The sequence below is a fragment of the Apiospora hydei genome, assembly GCF_038363865.1.
Source record: "Apiospora hydei strain CBS 114990 chromosome Unknown utg000006l_segment0_segment0, whole genome shotgun sequence".
In the NCBI taxonomy this organism is placed as follows: domain Eukaryota; kingdom Fungi; phylum Ascomycota; class Sordariomycetes; order Amphisphaeriales; family Apiosporaceae; genus Apiospora; species Apiospora hydei.
In genome coordinates this window covers 4,222,285-4,236,162 of record NW_027117365.1, presented here as the reverse complement: position 1 = coordinate 4,236,162, position 13,878 = coordinate 4,222,285, and the positions used below count along the sequence as shown (strand labels likewise).

The window sequence follows — 13,878 nt, the reverse complement described above, 5'->3', positions numbered from 1 at the left end:
CTAAGACTTCACAGCGTCTACCGTGCGAGGGATCCAGCAGCAGTCCGTCCCTAGTAGAGCGGAGCCGGGATATGTCCCAGTGGCAATCACTTCCCCCTTTTACCGTTAATCGGAGTACGGCGACTCGCTGGGTCTGACGGTTGCTAGAGCGCCAGTCTTCTGATAGCACCCCCGGTACGATCACGTTCCAAAGACCAGAAATACTGTTATGCGACAGTATCAGATGATGGCGATCCACCACAATCGAACGACGCTCTAGGAGCCAAGAATGGTATGCTATGCAGCAATCAATCGACAGGTTCTCGAATATGCACGCAGGCTTCAAGCAGATAGGAAAGTGCTCAGTAGGATAATGTTTGCCATGCAAATGCTTAGGTATTCCCAGGGGGGGCAAGGTTCAAGCCGGTGAGTGCCGTTAATAGATCAGCTCACCAGTGAACTCTGACACGGCAGGGCCTGCCGCTGTTTCTTGGGAGTGGTTTCTTCTTCTTCTACTTCTTATTACCAACAGAGAGAGATAGGTTGGGCCTAGATCTGAACAGTGCCGATCAGTCAGTCGAAATTGGCCTCGGCGGGCTCTTGATTGTGTCATGGCAATTTGGCGGTCGAGATGGCTTCTGGGAGGAGTGCAACTGCGGTTGGAGAGGGTGGGGGAAATGGGGGGTTGGATGATATCATTTTCGGGGAACTTACACCACTGGAATTGAATAGGTATGGATTGAACAGGCATATGCAAAACAAGGCTATCGTTGCAGCGGTACTACCTGTCGATAGATGTCGGATGGCTCGACAGTGGTTCGATGGCCTGATAGAGTCCCGAGGCGCAGCTGCGAGTTGTGTTCTGGTTGTTCGAAGGCGACCCGAGGTTTGAAGTGGCAGTTGATTCGGGCATCGCAGGCTTCAGCCGGTCCACTCTATTGAGTCATGCCAGTGCCGATGAATATCGCTGGCTATCGAAAGCGAAAGCAGAGCGTGCACTGCTATCCGCTATCTCCAATCTGTTGCCCCGCTACCCCAGAGTCTCAGTCTCAGGCCAGCCTGCTGTACCACGGATTACGTGCATATGCATGCCTCTCTCTTTAGTATTGTTGATCGACTCGCACAATCAGACAAGCATCATGGAATCAATTGCTGAATGCATGGGAGAACCCCGAAAGCCAAAGACTCCATACATACGCGTACGCTGGCGGCGAGGCAATTGCAATTGCAATTGCAATGATGGACATAAGCCCCGGGCCCGATGGTGTGTCCCCGCCAAAAATAGGCTGAGATCTATCAAGTCAGGATCCGCCGATCCCCGATGGCAGAGCAAGCGCTCCCCGTGCTTCGTGCTTCTGCCAGTGTTCGTGAGCGTGCGGGTTGAGGTTGAGTTTGATGTGCACCCTCAGGGCTTCACTGGGAATAGGCACATACGACTGGCCGTGTAGTCTTCCGCTATCAATGGGTGGCTCCTGAGCCGAGCCCCAAGTCAGGTACATACATGCATCGTGCATCAGTTGATTTGATAGATCATGTACCTACATTCTGCGACTTTTCTGCTCCAGGGTTATTTGGAGGCGGGCATTTGCGTTTCTGGGGCGCGGCGATTTGATCGCGCTCCAGGGACCGGGGTCCGAAGTCTATTGAAGGGCATTGGGGAAGGAAGCAACTGCCAACAGGCCTTCATGTGAAAGTTACGTACGTCCCAGCGTCCCACCCTGCAGGATGGCGTGCATGTCGTCCGTCCGTCTAAGCTTACTGTTGCCTCTCTCGCAGTCTCGCTCTCGCTCCCTCTGCCTCTCCCAGATTCCCAGTGTCCCAGTCTCCCCCATATGCAATGCCACAATATCCCCAAATCCAATCCTTCTCAACTCTGTCTCTAACCTACAACGGACCTGCCGCCGTCATTCCAATAACTTTGCATTTATTCATAGCTGATTCGTCTTCCCACTACCGAAACTCTGATTCGTCTCGCTTTCCGTCCTGGTACTGGTACCCCTTGAGAGCTCCGAAGGGGTTGCTGGTCCATTGCATTAGCACGCTCGAAAAAGCCTCCCTCCCAGCTGCGTGTTGTACCGGCACTGGAGCGAAGCCTCTCTAACCGTCTGTGTGTGGTAGCCCAAGTATATCCTGGCTCTGGTGTGGTGTGGTCCGATATATCCTTCGATTCGTATCATTGATTAATCGCTATTTCTCCGCTCCTGTGTCACCATCGCCCGGCCAATTGTCCACTGCATCCCTTCTTCTACTCTTCCCTATCCTCCAATATCATATCTTTTATTTATCTATCCTCCCACTTGCTCTGTTCAGCTCCCAGCTTCGGATTGGAGACGCAAACACCCTACGCCCTTTTCATCTGTTTATCTTGCTCTCTCTCCCCTCCCCTCTCTCTCTTGACAGCCTTTGACAATGTGAGACGCCAGTTGTCGCTTCTTCCTCAAATCTCTCCCATCTGATCAGCCGTCGCCCTCGGCCTGTGCCTAAACACTTTTCGCCCCCAAGTGTCTTCGAGACAAAAAGCCTGGAACCAAATGCAGAAATCACACTCCCTTCGGTATCAACAGCCGCAAAGCGCCATGGCGCTCTTCAACCCGCTCCAGTTCTTCGTTTTCCCCTTCATGATCTTCGTGGCCCTGCCGCTGGCGATCTGTGCTGGCATCACAACCGTCTTCGCTTTCGCCGTACTGTTCCTCCGGCTCTTCTGGGTTTACTTCGATGTCGGCATGGAAACTATCCGCTACGTCATCCTCGGCCACACGCAGCCGCAGCAGTACATTCCGTCGCCCAGCAGTAGCAGATTAGCGAGCGCCTCTACGTCGCCACAGATCACGCGCCCGCCCTCTCCAGAGGCTACATCGCCGTTTAGGAATAGCCAGCGACGGCGGAGGAAGAGCAGAGCCGGTAGCGTGACCGCCATCGCCCCTCTGATCGGCGGCCTCGACGGCGGTAGTGGCGCCTCGCTAGGACCCGCGGCCGGCCTGGGTCGGGACTTCGAGGGCGTGGGAGGGTGGCGGAGCGACCAGAATACCGAGGACGAACGCGTGTGGGAGAGCCTGAATTCGCGGCTGGAAATGCCCGACCCCCTGCGCTACCACTTCCGCTCGCACAGCGGCAGTGCGGTGCTAATCCCCGGCTTGGCAGGCGCGGGGACGCTGGCGAGAGTGAGTCCCCGGACGGGCTCGACGAGCCCGCCCGACTTGCGAAAGTCCATGAGCACGAGCAGTCCCAACAGTTCGCGAAGCAGAACGCCGACGAGGAGGATGGAAGGGTTCACCAGCCTCGATCGGGACGGCTACTTCCCCCTTATACCTCTGCAATCAAAAAAATTAGTGTCTAAGACGTGCCGATGCTGAAAAAGCAGGCAATAGCTCTTGGCGCTCAATGATCATATCCAGAATTCGAAAGACTCGTTAGCTGATGCCACTTCGAATGGAGTACCGTGCCCACCAATTCCGGCAATTGGCCAACAATGGTCTCAACCGAATACTTTGTTACCGTGTACTGCAATCTGTTCCAGTAGAATTGAGCTTGCGAGATGGGACATCTTATGATTAATGAGCAGTGTAGCATTTATAGGTCTATCAAAAGGGACGTTACTTTTCGACTGGACTGTGTATTTGGTGAAGTCCCAGAAAACGTATTGACGACTGCTCCACTGTCTTCTGCTACCCACAGACATGGCTCATGTCGGATCCAATCACGACTTTCGCGAATTTGTTGCCGTCTCGATCTAGATCCACCGCTAGAGAAGTGAATCATGTACAAAATTTTGGTATAGTACTCCCCCAAACCCCTGAACACCTTATCGTATCCTATCATGAACGTCGTACTCAATTGGCCCCTCTGGTTTAAAGGGGGTAAGTCTCCAAAATGACCAAGCTCAGGCCGCCGATCCTTGAAGTGGTCTACTACAGCTGGTTCCAGAAATAGTTGGCGTAGAAGTACCTCGAGAACTTCTTGTCGATGTTGACGACGTGCACGTCGCCCTTGCGGTCGTTCCGCACGACGGCGCGGGCGAAGTCGCCGTCCCGGCCGCCGTCGCGCTCGATCTCGATGCCGAGGCTGCGGTAGACCTTGAGGCGCAGCAGGACCTCGTCGTCGAGGGCCGAGTCGCCGGCGCCGTTGCCGCTCGTGGAGCCCGTCGCGCCGCCCTCGACGCCCTGGGCCTCGAGCTCCTGCAGGCGCGCGGCGAGGTCGGCGGCGGCGCTGCCGAGGCGCTCGGCCTCCATCTCGAGGTCGGACGCGGCTTTGGCAGTGCGGAACTTTTGGGTGTCGAGGCGGGCGATCTCGGAGGCGTGCGCGGATGAGGAGTGCGAGGCCGTCAGCTCCTCGTACTGGGACTGCAGGGTGTGCAGGTGCCGCGTCGATTTCTTGAGGGAGGACTCGGCTTCGCGCACGCGCAGGTCCCGCGCTTGGGACAGGGTCGAGAGGGAGTCGTGGATGCGCGAGATGGCGGTCTTGTCGGGGCCGATGTTGAAGTTGTTGATGGTGTGGTGGATGAGCTGTTTGCGGATTTGGGGGTTAGTCAGGACAGTCGCTGGAGGGGAGAGGTTCGGGTCTGAGGGGCGCGGGACGTACGGTGGCGGGATCTTCGTCAAGGAGCATTTTGGCGGTGGTTCTGTTGTCTTTTGCTGATGTATTGTTCGGTATTGGCGGGTGGTTGTATATACCAGTTGAGTCGAGAGAGGATATTTAAATGGCGTAGCTTCAATGTTGTCGGGTACTATTGACACTGACTGACACGTCTTGATCCCCGGTTTATGCAATGCACTAAAATCTTCGGGGTCGCATGGTAATCGGTTTAGCCCAAAGAGGAAACGGCAAAACATTTGCTTGTAACCAGGGACGACTATCGGGGCTGGCGGGCTTATCGTTTTTGGGGGCAAAGCTTGTGCGGGCCAACGGCTGCGTCATACTTTTTTTCTGGTTGCAGGGTAAGTAGGTTCGTAGCCACAGGACCACTTGTTCCGCGCGCTCTCTTTCTTCCAAGCTTCCGCCACATTACTCTGAACTGCCTGTGCCTATGCCGACTGCACCCTCGTCTTCGTACCCACCCGCCCGCCTTCGGTAACAATCTTTAGACTACCTACGACCAGGCTGCTATTATATCTCTCTCAAGTGTCGCTTTTCAAAGGGACATTGCCGTTTCTCTACCTTCACCAGGCGCGTAGTCATATATACCTTCAAAACACACCTTCAGCATCCATATTACAGCCCAACATGACAGCTCTACCCCGTAGGTTTTTCTTTTGCTTTTTCTGCACCGTGGGAACCGAGAAGTAAATGTGGACTGACAGTTCGAAACCTCCTAGACGCCGTCGACGCGGAAACGCCGCTCAAGCCCGACGAGCTGCAGGTTCTGCGCAGCCAGTACGAGAAGGAGGGCGACATGGTCGGCGTCCAGACCAAGTTCAACTACGCCTGGGGCCTGGTCAAGTCCAACTCCCGCAACGACCAGCAGACGGGCGTGCAGCTGCTCTCCGAGATCTTCCGCGTGTCCCCCGAGCGCCGCCGCGAATGCCTCTACTACCTGGCGCTGGGCAACTACAAGCTCGGCAACTACGGCGAGGCGAGACGGTACAACGACCTGCTGCTGGAGAAGGAGCCCATGAACATGCAATCGGCCGACCTGCGGAGGCTGATCGACGACAAGGTGGCCAAGGAGGGGCTCATGGGCGTTGCGATTATAAGTGGTGTTGCGATCGCCGCCGGCGTCGTGGGCGGCATCCTGTTCCGGGGACGCCGGAGGTGAGGAGATGACGTCGTCGGTGTACGACTAGTTTGGGCAATGAGTAAATTATGAGCACTATAATCACGAGGGAAGAGCTGGGAAAGCTGATGATTGGAGAAAGGCTAATGGGCGTTTTATTTGCGAGTTCCGTGTCTTCATTCCTTGTACTATGCTGGAGAACGCATTCTGGACACGCCCGTCAGGAGTGCTCCCTGTAATCATATATATGTCACTGGAGGGACTCATCGAGCAGGCTGGTCGCAGGATCAGCTTTTCAGCTCGACATTGGTCTTCATATGTAGCCACAGAGAACTCTAGAATGAATAGTGAGATGTGGTGCACTTATTTTTGGGTATTGACTCGCTACTTATGAGTGACCTTCTTACGATACAAACCGCAGATCCGGAGGGGTCAGCTTCCATCCTGGCCACTCTGGCACCCGGCGATATATCATTTCGATATCATGATCATCAGCTCAACAGCCTGCTGCCGCCTACACCTACCCAATAAATTGGCTGGCCATTAGTAAGGAAGGTATATGACTGGAATACTGGCGCAATAACACGAGCTGACCAGTAACGTCGTTTCTGTGGCGGTGCGCTCGCTGACGGTCGTCGGGGGCCCGCAGCCGCTTGGGCTTTTCAAGGTTGGGAGTTGGGACGGATGTCTAGGATGTGTTTGCCCCGCGGCCGGCGAATCGAAGCATGACGAAAGCAGGAGAAGGGCCACTGGGTCATCTCGAGACAGCTCGATCAGGCTGGGGCAGCAGCTATGACTCCATTTCCATCTTGTAATTGATCTACTCCTCAGTGCTAGAAGTCGTGCCTTTTATTGGAACTAAAGCCTTTCCTTTCCTGTCTTTGTACATGCCAACCCATTGCATTGGAACCGCTAATAAGTGTCGTTCAATCCATCGCTGCGCAGTCCCGACGTGACTAAGGTAAGTAGGTGATCGCATTTCCATTTTATTTACTTGATCCATCCATTCATCCCATCATTGCCTAGATCCCTGCGCAGAGCTGCACTGCTAGAGCTGCACTGCTAGTACTGCACTGCACTGCACTGCAAGCACTTTATCGATGCCAGTCCCGCTAGGGTCCTACAGTAGGGATACCTGGCAGCTTTCACTCAGCTGCTCTTATCCAAGAACAGCAACAGCTTCAGCTTCAGCTTCATCTTGTGTTGTCGCTCTGACCAGAGAAACTCCTAGTCTTTGACCCATATTCTTCAACAGCCGTTAGTCGCATGCCGGGTTGGAAGTGGTTTGCTGGCCTGCCCTGATTGCATTTGGTTGAAAGCCACCCTCATTGGAGCTGCCTTGGAACGTTCAGAGGGGCGCACGAGCTCTGCACGAGGTACGTCGTTCAGCATGCTTGGGCGCATCTATCTTCTATCTTGCCAGTCCATTATCAGATCCACCCGCCAGACCCAGACCTTTAGAATACGCCCGACAGTTCCATGGACTCCCCTCTCCTCTCCAAGCGTTCGTATTGATCGAGCGGATGTTGAACCGATACAGAGGAGCAAGCAGTTTGAGAACACAAGTCGCACACGGGCATACCAGGCGTCCCTACATTCAATTCTTTGTTCCCCTCTCTGCTGAAGCAGTCCTAGTCAGCCTTGTCGAATTGCATCACTGCCTGTCCCACCGGGTTATCGGCAACGTGCAGTGCATTCATCGCCCCTTCCCGTCCCTCATTGCTTGCTCCCTGTCTTCCCTGTCTTTATTAACACCCTCTGTTTCGAGTTGTTGGTCTAGTCGCGGCACGCATCTGCACATTACCTAATGCTTCCTCCACCTACTGGCCGCTGACGCAAACTACACAGGGTAATAAAATAACGAAGCATCATATTCTACCAACCAGACAAGTCTGGACGTGGAAAGCATTCCGGGCCACCCACCGTACGCTATAATAGGGTTCGTACCAACTTGGATCGAATCGATTCCTCGTATCATCAACACACCATTTTCCCAAACCGGCCACCTCGATCGAACTTTGGTCGTCCTTAGACCCAAAGCCGAAAAGCAAGGTCCAGCATTGTGGCTTTCCGCGGCGTCCTTCGACTTGGCGGCCTCGCACTCGGCCTTGGACTTGCTGCCTTTGCCGCAAACCAGCAACGGCAACCAGACGACGAGAGGCACCAAGTAATGGCATCCAACAATCCCGCAGCGGGCCAGCATCTTGATGCCTCGGCAGGTCGCGAGGTCGTCTATTGCCACCAGTGCGAGAACGAGTGGTACCGGGATGAGCAAGGCCTCCCTTGCCCTCGCTGCCATTGCGAGGCGACTGAAATAGTAGGTCTATACCGTTCGAGACATTGCTCACGATCAATGCTGATCACTACTCTGCCAGGTCGACCCAGAGAACGATCCTAGAGCGGAGTACGACGATGGGCCTGATCTAGACCCCTTCCATCATCCCAACCGTCGCAACCTCCACGACACCGACTCAGATCCCGATGAAGAAGACATTGAAGAGCACATGCATCATCATATACCGGGCAGTTTCTTCGGGCGCCGCTCGACTTTTCGTTCTCCAGATGGGCAAAACCCACGCAGCCAAGAGCGCGCCAGGCCGGACAGCAGCGAAGATGTCATCAGAAGATTCACGGAACTTTTGAGCAGTATCAACGGGGCAGGTGTAGCCGGTCGGAATGACCCCCAACCCATGTTTGGAGGGGCAGGGGAGGGCGGTGCAGGTCCTCAAGTCCGTGTGACCAGATTCCAGTCAGGACCCTACCATGGAGTGAGCAGCTTCACCATCACCAGCGGCAGCAGTCGAACGATCCGACCCGGTGGCAATGGTGGTCCGCCAGAAGATCCTTTTCAATCGTACGATATCCCTTCCCGCCGCAATATTGGATCCTCTAGGATAACTCTAGTGTCTATCTCGACATCCAGTGCTAATAGAAGTCCCAGGGTTTTTACTGATATTTTCGGACGCGCTGGCGCCCTCCGCCGTTCCCCATGCCCCCGAACTTCCCCCATGCGCATGGCGACGACGAAGATGACCTGCGTGGTCCGGCGTTCCCCGGTCGGCCCGGTGGTCCTGCTGGCCCTGGAATGGACTTCCCTGCAATTCTGCATCATCTGTTTTCGACGGTGCTCAACCCGAACGCTGTCCATGGTGATGCGGTCTACTCCCAGGAGGCTCTGGACCGTATTATCACCAACCTAATGGAGGCGAACCCCCAATCAAATGCCCCACCTCCGGCTTCGGAGGATACGATTGCCAAGTTGCCCCGGAAGAAACTGGATGAAAAAATGCTGGGTCCTGAACTCAAGGGCGAATGCACAATCTGCATAGACGATGTGGGCATGGGGGACGAGGTTATCGTGCTGCCATGTAAGCATTGGTTCCACGATGAATGCGTAGTCTTGTGGCTCAAAGAGCACAACACATGCCCCATCTGCAGAGCGCCAGTCGAGGGAGAGTCGGCGGGCCAGCCTCAGAGAAACGATGAGACAGCTGGCCCGGAGGCGGGACCATCTTCGAGTTCACGGCCAAGTGCTGCGGAACGTCGGAGATCGAACTTGCGCCAAAGCGCTCGGGACCGCATCGACTCGATTAGGGCAGCGGGAGGTCTGTCCGATAGCAGAAGTGCGTCGCAGAGACGGAGCTCGAACTCGCCCCCTATGAACCCGCCTTCGTATCAGCCCTCGAGGGTTAGGAGCCCTTCACCGTCGAGCCGCCGCTCGACCTTTAGCGAACGGAGCAGTGAGAGGTCAGGGGAGGTGGTAGTGGCGGAGGTGGTGGTCCTCTGCACTGGCTCAGAGACACGTTCGGCAGGAACAATCGTTCCTGAGATCCCGGCACTGCTTACTACAGTAGTCGTCGTCCGGCCTCTCCCACGCAGCCTAGTCCTAGCCCAGGCAGAGTACATCTACCACCCCCCACCCGTCCACCTACCCACCGACATGACCTTATGACCCATCCCCTAACGAAGAATAATTGTATGAATAAAACTACTTTAGTTGAGGCAGATAGACTAGTAAGTAGTAATTGCGACTGGATTTCTGGCGAGGCCATGTTTTATCTTTCTCTTTGGCTTTCTCTGATATAAAACAAACACGCGGGGCAGGGATGTTATTGTGCGAGGTTTTCAAACTGTCTCATTAGCTTTTTTTGCTCCATAATGTATACCCAACGCTCCCTATACGTGAAGCATTATATGACGATTGATATCACCAAACTGTGCTACCTACAAGCACCTGATAGATCCCACCCACGTGCCATTTTCCAATGCATAGCTGAACCTGGTTTGTACTAAAAGTCAGACCCCCAACTCCCCCAGGTACTCTGTTTCTACAGACCTGTGGTCAGCAGTAATGTCTGCTTTTATAGCGTAATTACGTCTCCTTTTTGGGGTCTGATCACACCACATTGCGTGAAATTCATACACCTTGTATCCTCCAATGGTGTTGTCCCTCTTTCTCTGCCGGTATTGCCTGTTCCTTCGCATGTCGTATCCCCTATTCTGCCGTGCCCATTACGTTCTGGAGAAGGAAAAGGGGGGGAATGTTAGCATTAGACGGTCCGCTGGTGAACTGTTCTTCTTATACAAGGTCAGTACTCACAGGAAATCGCTCAGCACAGCGACGCGCGTCCGTGCGACGTCAGACCCTTCATCTCCCATGACCTTCATGATATTCAACATGCGAGCTATAGTAGAGATTTGTCAGCTTCCAGTGTTATTGGAACATAAAAACAGGTACAGGTAGAAGAATCTGCAAGACAGGGCCGACCACGTGACAACGAGATTGAACATCTACTCAGGGGGTCGGGGCCGCTAGAGAAAGAGGGGTATGGCTGATACAGGTCGCCATAGAGCAAAGAGAGAACACCAGTCTTACTTATATCAGCGCGGGCCCTCGCGAACACCGGATCCCTTTCCGCCCTCTCGATATCCGTACCTCCCCCTCCTCCATCAACTCCATAAGATGCCATGGGCACCCCGGCGGCAGCGGCATTGCTTTCCTTGAGAGCGTAGTCGCGAAGCAGGTTTCCGATACACAGGGCCTCGAGGAACGCGCGGTGATTAAAGACCCACCAGACACGGGCGTCGTGGTCGAAGAGGGTATAGAGCATAAAGAAGGCCGTGATGGCCTCGTGGGCGGCCTCGAGCGCGGCACGGACATTGACGGGGACATCGGGGCTCTCGGAAGCGTGGACGAGCATCAAGTTGTGGTAGTAGTTGCTCGTTAGGAACAATGTCTGGCGCACGATTCGCTTGTTGTTGGCAGCGAGGTGGGCGAGGGACTCCGTGTCCCACGATCGGAACACGTCAGGGAACGACCGGTATACGGCACGGAAGTCACCAATCAACTTAGATTTCTGTCTCTGTGTCGCGCAAATGGGCAAGTCCAGCGACCGCGGGCTGCAGATGGTTTCCTGTACCAAATTCGCAAGCGTCCAAGACCCACGGATATATGCCGTGTCCGTAGGGTCCTCGCTGGCGATGCTCGATGAGTCATCTGTCAGGTCCTCCACGTTTACGTCATTGTGGGTTGCGCTGGGTGGCAGAGATAGCAGGACCGTCATAAACGTGTCTTGGAGGAGGACTGCCTGCCACAGCTTGCGCCGTTGCGTCTTCTCAAACGGGGTAGCGTCTGGGGTAACTAGGGATGGGAGTATCAGCAGCTGGGACAGTTCGACTACAAGGGAGATGAGGATTATAGGGATAATTACCAATCTTGGGGTCCCGGTGTAAGCCCATGGCATATGCCTGGCGCATCAGTATGCCCGCAAACGCCCACCCGTCCGAGGCATGGTTATCGTTGATCAAGAAGTAGCAGATGAGCACCATGGCCTGCACCGAACGGATCGATGCGGTACTGAGATAGGAGCTCATCCGCAGTGCCTGGTTGGAAGCCGAGGCATAGAACTCGGCCGTCTGTTTATGGTCCCTGGGGTTTGTCGAGGTAACAAACTGGGTGCCCATGGCAAGCATTACAAAGATAAGTGCCACAAGGGCGGCGTCGGAGCGTTCTTTCTCCGCCTGCGGTAGAGACCAAAAGTGTTCGTAGTCGGCGTAGAAGGTCTGGCGATGGATCATGGGATAAATGGGGTCGACACACTCAAAGTACTGGCCAAGCAGCATGTCGGCCTGCATCTTCTCGGGCATGACGCCGATGACCTCGGGCAAGCCGCCTTCGCATGTCCAATAGTTGGCAAACGGGTGCTCGGACCCGATACCGAACACGTTGGAGGCCGTGGGCAACGACCAAGGGACATTGGACAGAAGGCCCGTGGACAAGGCGACGGAGCCACGAGCTGCTGTGATGCGGCCCGTTGGAAGGCCCCTGTCAGCTATATTGGGCACAGGCGGTCTCACATCTCCCAAATCGACCGAGGACATCTTCTTTTTGGGCGGTTTGGTCATCCTCCGGCCATTAGTTGCCGAGCGGGTTGTCTCCCTAGATATATAGATCAATGCCTGAGTCATGCCGTCGGAGTCTACGTAGCGAACGAGCCGTCAACAAAAGGCAAACTCACTCGAGAAGGTTCGCGACGTGTGCATATTGGCACTCGGTCTGCCGCTTGATGCCTAGATGGCCAAGGTCAGCATCCATTCACGGATATAGACTGATGCTTCGGGAATGGAGGTATACTAACAGGCCAGGCAGTGTGGTCGCCCTCTATCGCACTGTTTTCGACTCGGTCAGCATAACGAAGGTCACACATATCAATTGAATTTGGCCAATGCTGCTGCTGGCATGGGCGGTCGTGCCATACATATATTTCTGATATGCAGTGCGTGGTGTGTATGTAGGTATGCAGGAGTGCCCGGATGCGCACTTGCTAAATGGGCTTGGAGCCAATGATGAAATTCCCCCAAGAGACACTTGTCACACACAGAAATGAGTCGGGTGGGACAGCGACGAGCTATGTGATGTGCATTGATAACTTGATTGATTGACTGGCTGACTGACCACAGCATATGCGCCGTAGTATAAATGAGTAACGTTAGGTAGGTAGGTATACATAACCTTGTTTATACGGCCCGCATACTCTCGCTGTGTACAATTGAATAGGGATGCTCGAAGGAGGAGGAAGGATCACAACACCGCCCGGATTTCGCAGTTTCCATCTGAAGAGGCCGTGGCAATATACAGGAGAGCAACGCAACGTTACGGTATGAGAGAAACTCACTTTTGTTTTGCGCTCTACGCATTCGTGGCACGACAAGGTAGGCTTGTTGCGCTTCTGTTTCTTCCTCGAGGGCTCCGATGCGTCGGCGACGCCAACACTGCCGTCCCGATCGTCCACTTCATTTTTGACATGGAACGACGAGGAGGGCGACGAGTAGATGGTATTGGCCGAGGTGGGCGTCAGTATGACGGAGCCATTCGGCGACGTGACCGACGCCGGATGTTGGGGCGGTGGTAGTTGTTGTTGCTGCTGCTGCTGCTGGTAGTGGCCGTATTGTGGTGGCAGCTGTGGGAGCTGAGAGGTGGATGACGATGTCGGCGGGAGGACTTGGACAAAGTGCGGCGAAGCCATGCGACGCGCTGAAAACCCGCCGGAGCGGTCACGCCCTTCCTAAACGCCGACTGCCCAGGCCGACGACAAGCAGGAGATATTGAATTGGCCGGATTTAGCAATGGGAATTGGCTTGCGGCTGAGACAAGCGAAAGGGGGGATTGAGGAACGGGATCACCGGGAATAAGAGGGAGATGGTGTAGGACGGCAGAGTAGTGTGGGAATTGAGCTTGTTTTTGTCGAGAAAGTGGGCGCGCGCGGGCTGGGAATAACGGGAATCAATGGAAAAGCTGTCTGGGTCTGGGGAAAGACAAGCCGGCCCAGCCAGTCCTGTCAAGTATCCCGGCCTATTTATTTTCTCGCCTCTCGCCCAGGCCAGCTCCGGCCAGCTCTGCCAGTGCTGCACTGCCGCCAGTGCTGCCAGTGCTAGTGAGGATGGGTGCAGGCAGTCTCAGTCTTTGGGGCTTTGGGTCGGGGTCAGAAATCAATGGAGAAGAACTAGAGGGGCAACAGGGCCAAGCAAGGCCAAGACTCATTCCCCGGATTGCATCTACCGGACGAGAGATTTATGGGCTTATTCCAGCCACAGGCTAGCAGGTTAGCCCATATATATACATATACTTACCTATAGCTATCCCCAAACCACGATGTGACGCTCCCCCAAATCCCAATGCCTCTGGTCCG

At 54.7% G+C, this 13,878-nt stretch overlaps 6 protein-coding genes across 6 annotated transcripts; 4 read left to right on the top strand and 2 right to left on the bottom strand.

The window, feature by feature from the left end:
* Positions 1 to 2,555: 2,555 nt before the first annotated feature.
* On the top strand, positions 2,556 to 3,332 carry PG997_008553 (uncharacterized protein; the record flags this gene model as incomplete). The annotated part of the gene is made up of 1 exon (XM_066812868.1): positions 2,556 to 3,332. One exon carries the CDS (start codon positions 2,556 to 2,558, stop codon positions 3,330 to 3,332), a length of 777 nt encoding a protein of 258 aa, XP_066668210.1.
* A 555-nt stretch (positions 3,333 to 3,887) lies between these two features.
* On the bottom strand, positions 3,888 to 4,584 carry PG997_008552 (uncharacterized protein; the record flags this gene model as incomplete). Its single annotated transcript, XM_066812867.1, has 2 exons — positions 3,888 to 4,481; positions 4,558 to 4,584. The coding sequence occupies 2 exons, from the start codon at positions 4,582 to 4,584 to the stop codon at positions 3,888 to 3,890; spliced, it is 621 nt and encodes a 206-aa protein (XP_066668209.1).
* Positions 4,585 to 5,199: 615 nt separating this feature from the next.
* Positions 5,200 to 5,731, top strand: PG997_008551 (Mitochondrial fission 1 protein; the record flags this gene model as incomplete). The annotated part of the gene is made up of 2 exons (XM_066812866.1): positions 5,200 to 5,215; positions 5,292 to 5,731. The coding sequence occupies 2 exons, from the start codon at positions 5,200 to 5,202 to the stop codon at positions 5,729 to 5,731; spliced, it is 456 nt and encodes a 151-aa protein (XP_066668208.1).
* A 2,128-nt stretch (positions 5,732 to 7,859) lies between these two features.
* On the top strand, positions 7,860 to 8,618 carry PG997_008550 (uncharacterized protein; the record flags this gene model as incomplete). Its single annotated transcript, XM_066812865.1, has 3 exons — positions 7,860 to 8,006; positions 8,065 to 8,543; positions 8,594 to 8,618. 3 exons carry the CDS (start codon positions 7,860 to 7,862, stop codon positions 8,616 to 8,618), a joined length of 651 nt encoding a protein of 216 aa, XP_066668207.1.
* Positions 8,619 to 8,678: 60 nt separating this feature from the next.
* Positions 8,679 to 9,641, top strand: PG997_008549 (uncharacterized protein; the record flags this gene model as incomplete). Its single annotated transcript, XM_066812864.1, has 1 exon — positions 8,679 to 9,641. One exon carries the CDS (start codon positions 8,679 to 8,681, stop codon positions 9,639 to 9,641), a length of 963 nt encoding a protein of 320 aa, XP_066668206.1.
* Positions 9,642 to 10,285: 644 nt separating this feature from the next.
* Positions 10,286 to 13,221, bottom strand: PG997_008548 (uncharacterized protein; the record flags this gene model as incomplete). The annotated part of the gene is made up of 6 exons (XM_066812863.1): positions 10,286 to 10,374; positions 10,566 to 11,330; positions 11,401 to 12,128; positions 12,208 to 12,259; positions 12,328 to 12,358; positions 12,865 to 13,221. Coding segments are annotated over 6 exons (2,022 nt in total), but the record flags the coding sequence as incomplete, so codon positions are not given.
* Between the last annotated feature and the right edge of the window lie 657 nt (positions 13,222 to 13,878).